Source organism: Vulpes lagopus, chromosome 10 (genome assembly GCF_018345385.1).
Source record: "Vulpes lagopus strain Blue_001 chromosome 10, ASM1834538v1, whole genome shotgun sequence".
Lineage (NCBI taxonomy): Eukaryota > Metazoa > Chordata > Mammalia > Carnivora > Canidae > Vulpes > Vulpes lagopus.
Window position 1 is genome coordinate 59,058,386 of NC_054833.1, and position 7,244 is coordinate 59,065,629.

General features: G+C 50.9%; 1 protein-coding gene across 1 annotated transcript in view; it reads left to right on the forward strand.

The window, feature by feature from the left end:
- Window positions 1-7,244, forward strand: part of DNAH2 (dynein axonemal heavy chain 2) — an 87,983-nt gene that overhangs the window by 79,632 nt on the left and 1,107 nt on the right. The window contains exons 78-84 of the mRNA XM_041770369.1: window positions 4,648-4,839; window positions 5,001-5,185; window positions 5,404-5,632; window positions 5,711-5,862; window positions 5,996-6,110; window positions 6,569-6,745; window positions 6,844-6,918. Of these exons, the coding sequence (XP_041626303.1) occupies window positions 4,648-4,839; window positions 5,001-5,185; window positions 5,404-5,632; window positions 5,711-5,862; window positions 5,996-6,110; window positions 6,569-6,745; window positions 6,844-6,918 (1,125 nt within the window). The remainder of the gene's footprint in view (window positions 1-4,647; window positions 4,840-5,000; window positions 5,186-5,403; window positions 5,633-5,710; window positions 5,863-5,995; window positions 6,111-6,568; window positions 6,746-6,843; window positions 6,919-7,244) is intronic.

The following is a 7,244-nucleotide window of genomic DNA, read 5'->3' on the forward strand; positions in this document are numbered from 1 at the left end:
GCCTTAACCACGGCTTTTTGCTTCTCCTGCTCTCAAAAAATTCTACCCTAGTTCTTCCCTCCATGTGCCAAACCCCTAGAAGGTAACAGTAATCCCTAAACATTTCTTGAGCGTTATTGCGCGCCAGGCATTGTTTATTTATTAGTTCATTTAAAATGCACACACCCTATTATCAGGCAAGTCCTGCTACCCCCACTTTACAGAGAGGAAGTTGAGGCATGGAAGAGTATGGGGCGCCTGGGTGGCTCAGTGGTTGAGTGTCTGCCCTTGGCTCAGGGCATGACCCTGGGGTCCTGGGATCAAGTCCTGCATCGGGCTCCCTGCAGGGAGCCTGCATCTGCCTCTGCCTGTGTCCCTGTCTCTCTGTGTCTCTCATGAATAAGTAAAATCTTGAAGAAGAAGAAGAAGAAGAAGAAGAAGAAGAAGAATAGTAGTAGTAAATAACTAGTGGATAGAACTTTTCTGCCTCCCAGCATTTCTTTTCATCTCTCCCTGAGGTCCAGGCTGGGCCCCAGCCTCCCTGCTTCCTCCCGCAAGCTCTGTTGGAAGCTTCTCTCCAGAATGACAAAGTCACCATTAAATGCAACCACGCTGATCCTCTAAGATCCCACAGCCCACAACCGTCTTGATGCTGGCCTTTACCTCTGCGTATACTGCCTTAGCAGCTTTTCATCACTTTCAGCCAAGGTCAAACCCCATCCTTACACAGCCTGTGTGTGTCCCCCTCCCCCACCCCACCCCTAGAGGGGGCCTCCTAGCATCACCCACTGCCACGGGGTCCCCTTGGCTCTGTTTGCTGCACCTCCACAGTTCATTCTTAAAATGTCTTGTCCCTCTTCCTCTAGACTCTGTACTCCCCCAGCCCAAGGCTTCTGGAAGCACCTGCTGCAGCCCCCCTTACGTACTCCCCACCCCCTCCTGGGCCCATTACCAGTTCCTTGAGAAGCCCCTGCCATGCACATTTAGGCCGTCACCCCAGGGATCCCTGCTCATAAAACCATTTCCTGCTCCCACTGTTCCTGCAGCCCCTGCCACCCGGTCATCTTAGCCGCAATCGCAAGGTTCAGATAGACTCCTGTCTTCTCGAGACTGGAAGCTCCTCAAGGGCAGAGGCCATGTCTTTCTAAATTTTTTCCCCTCTCAATGTCTTGCTCATCTCCTGACTAGCGCCAGGGCTTGGATGTAGTAGGAGCTCAACAAATAAGTATCATCTGAACATGCGTCATTCATTACTTCAATCCTTGGCTGCCCCTGGGTGTTGACACAGCTGCTGGTCTCTCCCCTGGTTTCTGTGACCTGTGCTCTTCCAGCTTTGGGTTCTTCCTCCACCTCCTGCCTGGTCACTTACCACATCCGTGTCTCCTTGTCCCTTGTCCTCCTATGGTCTTAGCTCCACACTTGCTCCTTGGCCCCCAGCTCGGCCCATGCTACATTTCCTCCTTTGGTGGAGAAATTGTCCTCTCCCTCACTTCAACTCCAGTCCTTATTTCCGGCCTCAGTAACCACACTCAGTCCCAGGCCTGGATTCCACATGGCTTCCAGGCAGCCAGCCCCAGAAATCCCACACTCACAAAACCAGTTGCCAGGCCCCGCCACCAGAGAGTGCCTCTTTGTCCCATTTTTTCATGGCACCCCTGATTTTTTTTAATTTTTTATTTTTTGAGAGAGGGAGCGATCAAGAAAAGGGAGGGGGGCAGAGGGAAAGAGAGAGAATCTTAAGCAGTGTCCATGCTCAGTGTGGAGTCGGATGTGGGGCTCAATGTCATGACCCCAAGACCAGGACCTGAGCGGGAATCCAAGAGCCAGATGTTTTGCTGACTGAGACACCCAGGCACCCCGATGATGTTTAACTTAAATCTATTATATATTCTAATTTTCTTAAGTGACCCAATCTTGTCCTCTATACGGTTCCTCCCTCGCCCCCTGACACAGGATCCACTCTAGATCAGATATAGCAATTTTGTTGTCCCGTGAAGGAGGCCAGTTTTTGCATCTAGACATACAAGCCAACCCCAACAATCAAGGGGACGGTGATTCATCCAAGTTTTACTTCAAATAAGAAGGTACCGTGCTCTGGTACCATGCTTTTCCTGCTAGCGTCACGGGGAGTCCGCATAACCGCGGTCGCGGTTTGGTCCGCATAACCGAAGCCTCCAGGTGCCGGTCAGGATCTGGTTCTGGAGTGTATTCTTGGGTCACTGCCTGCTGTCTGGTCTTTTCCTTTTAACTAAATATTAGGCAGATACAAAAGAATAGAAAACATATGCAAGGGGTGAAGGATCCTAATTCCACACACACCCGCCTGCCTGTCTTGCCATGACTGTCCCTCCCGTCGCCTTCCCTCAGCCCTGGAACACAGCCGCTCTCCTTGAGGTGTCTGGCTGGAGGGACTGCACCAGCTGCACACGCACAGCAGTGTGCTCTTCTCATTCAGCGCTCTGGGCTCACATTCCATGGTTCCTTGTTTTGCTCCACATCCTTTTATTTTTTTTTAAGATTTATTTATTTGTTCATGATAGAGAGAGAGAGAGAGAGAGAGAGAGAGAGAGGCAGAGACACAGGCAGAGGGAGAAGCAGGCTCCATGCCGGGACCCCAACGCGGAACTCGATCCCGGGACTCAATCCCGGGACTCCAGGATCGCGCCCTGGGCCAAAGGCTGGTGCTAAACCGCTGAGCCACCCAGGGATCCCCTTGCTCCACATCCTAATCCTTCTGTCAGTTTTGTGTTTTGTGGGTTGTCTTTTTTCTTTGTCATTTATTTATTTGTTTATTTATTTAGGTGAATAGAGGTCCTTAGTTTTTAGGAGGTGGGCGGAATTCACCTTGTTTCTTCTTTGTGGTTTGTCCTCCTAGGTCTTGTTCAAGAAATCTTTGCTTACTCCACGGTGGTAAAATCGCTCTCCTATACTTTGTCTTCAAAAGCATTTTATAGGGACCCCTGGATGGCCCAGTGGTTGAGCATCTGCCTTGGGATCAGGGCGTGATCCCAGGGTCCTGGGATCAAGTCCCGCATCGGGCTCCCCACAGGGAGCCTGCTTCTCCCTCTGCCTGTGTCTCTGCCTCTCTCTGTCTCTCATGAACGAATAAACAAAATCTTAAAAAAGCATTTTATAATTTGACTTCCCCATTTCAGTGTTTTAATCCCTTGAAGTTGATTCTTGTAAGTGTGGAATGAGTAGGGAGGGGTCTAATTTGGGTTTTTCCCCCACAGAGATAACCAGTTCTCCCAGGACCATCATTGAATGGCCCACGATTACCCTTTGGACCTGCTGTGTCTGCTAAGCCTTAAATCATGTTTATATACACAAGGTGTCTGAGCTCTTTATCCTGTGCATTGGTCAGGTTGTTAGTATTGGGGTCTATATGCATGGTCTCAATTGCTATGTAGCTCTACAATAATCCTTGTTGGCTGGTAAGGCAAGTCTCTATACCATATTCCTTGTTGGGCTATTCATGGCCCTTTATTCCCCAATGTAAATGTTGGAATTAGCTTGTTAAGTTCTACTAAAAAAAATCCTATTGGTCAGTTTGGAGGAAAACATCTTTCTTATTGAGCCTTTCCTTCCATGATTATAGTATGTCTCCACATGTGATCTTTCTTTCAACAAAATTTTGTCATTTTCTCTATAAGGATTTGTACATTTAAAAAAAAATGTATTCTTTTTTAAAAAAGATTTTATTTATTCATGAGAGACACACAGAGAGAGAGGCAGAGACATAGGCAGAAGCAGGCTCCCTGTGGGGAACCTGATGTGGGACTCGATCCCAGGACCCTGGGATCATGACCTGAGCCAAAGGCAGACACTCAACCACTGAGCCACCCAGGTGCTCTAAGATTTGTACATTTTTATTTATTCCTAGAAACTCTATGTATTTTGAGGTTATAAATGGAAGGTTTCTTACTCCAATGTTTTCAACACTCCATCACGTCCATTATGGATGCATCCTCGTAAAAGCACTGTTTCAACATATCACTGGGCTACTCAAGATAGAAAGTGGCCCCATGACTTGATTCCTGGTGAATCAAGTCCAGATGGCGCCATCTGTTCATGCCCCTTCTGACCCCACCCGTGTCCTTGCACTTGACTTCATTTAGACTCATCTTCTCACTTCTTCTCCCCTTTATCCCTTCCACCCTTTCCATCTCCAGGATACCAATGCCCTCCCCTCAGCCTCCTCATGTCCTTCCTATTGGTAAATCCACCTTGACCCACAAGGGCATTCACAAAGCCTGAAAAATCCATCACACAGATAGTCCCTCCTTGATGACATACTATGGCCCCTTAATCTACGCTGAACCTTAGCACATGGCAGTGTACATTTTTGTTCATTGATAGTTGCATGTCTCTGTCTTCATCTTCCTTTGTATTTCTGGGTACCTACCCACTATGTAGAACAATGTGGCTGAGAACATCAAAACTGAGGGAGACAAGTGCCTGCATGAAAATTAAAGAAAGGCACCCACCCCATCCTGTGAATCAGTGCACATCTTGGCATGCAGATAAAGGGCTGAATTTCAGCCTTCACTCGCCCATTCAGCCAGCACCCTTGTGCAGTGAGCAACCTCCACAACTGTATAATGTGGTGCTAGGGGCAGGGCTGAACATTATGCACGTCACCCCACCTCTGTTCTGTATTGTCCCCAGGGCCTGAAGGCCAACATGACACGTCTCTACCAGCTGATGACGGAACCACAGTTTTCCCATTGCTCCAAACCTGCCAAGTATAAGAAACTGCTGTTTGCACTCTGCTTCTTCCATTCTGTGCTGCTGGAACGCAAAAAGTTCCTGCAGCTTGGCTGGAATATTATCTATGGCTTCAATGACTCTGATTTTGAGGTTTGTACTAACAGGGGTCTGTCCCCCCAGCCCTCTGTCCTTCTACCTCCTGCCCTGGGCCCCCCTGTGGGAAGAGCCACAGACAGAGAGCCTGCATGAAAAGCCTGTGTTGGAAGAGTTCCTGCCATAACTGTGTGCGTGGGGTGGGGGGGCATGCACAGGTGTCCGAGAACTTGCTGAGTCTATACCTGGATGAATATGAGGAGACACCATGGGACGCACTCAAGTATCTCATTGCCGGTGTCAACTACGGTGGGCACGTCACGGATGACTGGGACCGGCGTCTGCTCACAACCTACATCAATGACTATTTCTGTGACCAGGCTCTGTCAACCCCCTCTTACCGGTGAGGGGAGGTGGCACTGAACCCGGGGCCAGAGGCCACCGGTGGCAGGACTGGGTGGGGGGGCAGATGCATTTGTGGGGAGGAGAGGCCAGGAGACCAAGGAGAGGCAGATATGCGGGAGCAGGGTAACGGGGACCTGCACAGTGACCAGGGTCTCAGCCTGGCACTGAAGCCCCCAAGGCCCACTGCATGGTGATAATTATGCTGTGGGCCACCAGGTTGTCTGTGCTGGAGGCTTATGTCATCCCAAAAGATGGGAGTCTGGCCTCTTACAAAGAGTACATCAGCATGTTGCCCGGCATGGACCCCCCCGAGGCCTTTGGCCAGCACCCCAATGCGGATGTGGCCTCCCAGATCACCGAGGCCCGAACTTTGTTTGAGACTCTGCTGTCCCTGCAACCCCAGATTACACCCACAAGGGTAGGGGGCCAGAGCCGGGAAGAGAAGGTATGAGCGGGTCCACTTGTAGTGGGGAGGCCAGCAAGGAGGCAGAGAGGCCTCTGCTCACAGCTCCCGCCGCACCAGGTCCTCGAGTTGGCCACTGATGTGAAACAGAAGATCCCTGAAATGATCGACTATGAGGGGACCCGGAAACTGCTGGCCATGGATCCCTCCCCCCTCAACGTGGTCCTCCTACAGGAGATCCAGAGATACAACAAGCTCCTGGAGACCATCCTGTAAGATGGAGAGGGGCTCTGTGGCTTGCAGGGAGGGGCGAGTGAAAGGGCTCCCTGCCAATGCCCTCCCCCCCACCGCCCATGGCTCTGCCAGGTCCATCCCATCTCTAAGCCCCCACCCTATCCTGCCCAGGTCCTCACTGACAGACCTGGAAAAAGGCATCCAGGGCCTCATCGTCATGTCTACGAGCCTGGAAGAGATTTTCAACTGCATCTTCGATGCCCATGTCCCTCCACTCTGGGGAAAGGCAAGATCACTGGCTCTTGACCCCCTGTGCCCTCAGTCTCTGGGTCCCGGGAGGCATATGGCAGGATGCAGGGAGCCTGGGGTCTGGAGCCAGATAGATTCAAGGTGGAAATCTGGCTCTGCTCTTCCCAGACTGGCTTTGCACCTATTAACCTAGGAACTTAGCGCAAGTTCCTAACCTCCCCAAGGACGGTTCCAGGATTCTTAGTACTGTGTGTGACTGTTAGTAGGTGCTTTGTTAACAGTAACGGGTTAGTCTTACTGCTGCTCTCATTGTGAAATGGTTGTTGTTTTATGCTTCCCGCCCGGGAGCTGGCTTTTGGAGAGCTTTGCCCAACTGTAACTGGGGAATGGGCTGATACCCCGTATTCTTCTCATATCTGCTCCAAGTGCTCAAAAATCAAGATTTCGATGCATGAGAAAATAAGTGCAAAAACACACACTTGCCTCCTCCTCCAGGCATATCCCTCACAAAAGCCCCTGGCTTCATGGACCCGGGACCTGGCCATGCGTGTGGAACAGTTTGAGCTGTGGGCCAGCCGTGCCCGGCCTCCTGTCATCTTCTGGCTGTCTGGCTTCACCTTCCCCACCGGCTTCCTCACTGCTGTGCTGCAGTCCTCAGCTCGCCAGAACAATGTGAGCAGTGTGGCAAGTGTGATGCAGGGTGGCTGCTGGGGACATGGACTTGCTCTCCTCCTGAGGGGTTCTCTCTTATGCTCACCTTTAACCCCCAGATTCCAGTGGACAACCTCTCTTGGGAGTTTATTGTTTCCACGGTGGATGACAGCAACCTCGTGTACCCACCCAAGGTGGGAGCCAGATGAGCTTAGGGCTCTGAGCAAAGGCAGGTCTGGCGGGTGCTGGGAGCACAGGTGAAAAACAACTGGTTAAGAAGGTTGAAGAGGGGCCTCTGGGGGGCTCAGTTGGTGAAGCATCTGCCTTCAGCTCAGGTCGTGATCCTAGGGCCCTGGGATCCAGCCCTGCCTTCGGGTTCCCTGCTCAGCAGGGAGCCTGCTTCTCCTGCTTGCTATTCCCCTGGTTGTGTGTTTTATCTGTCAAAGAAAATCTTTTTTTTAAAGATTTTATTTATTCATGAGAGACACACACAGAGAGAGAGAGAGAGAGAGAGGCAGAG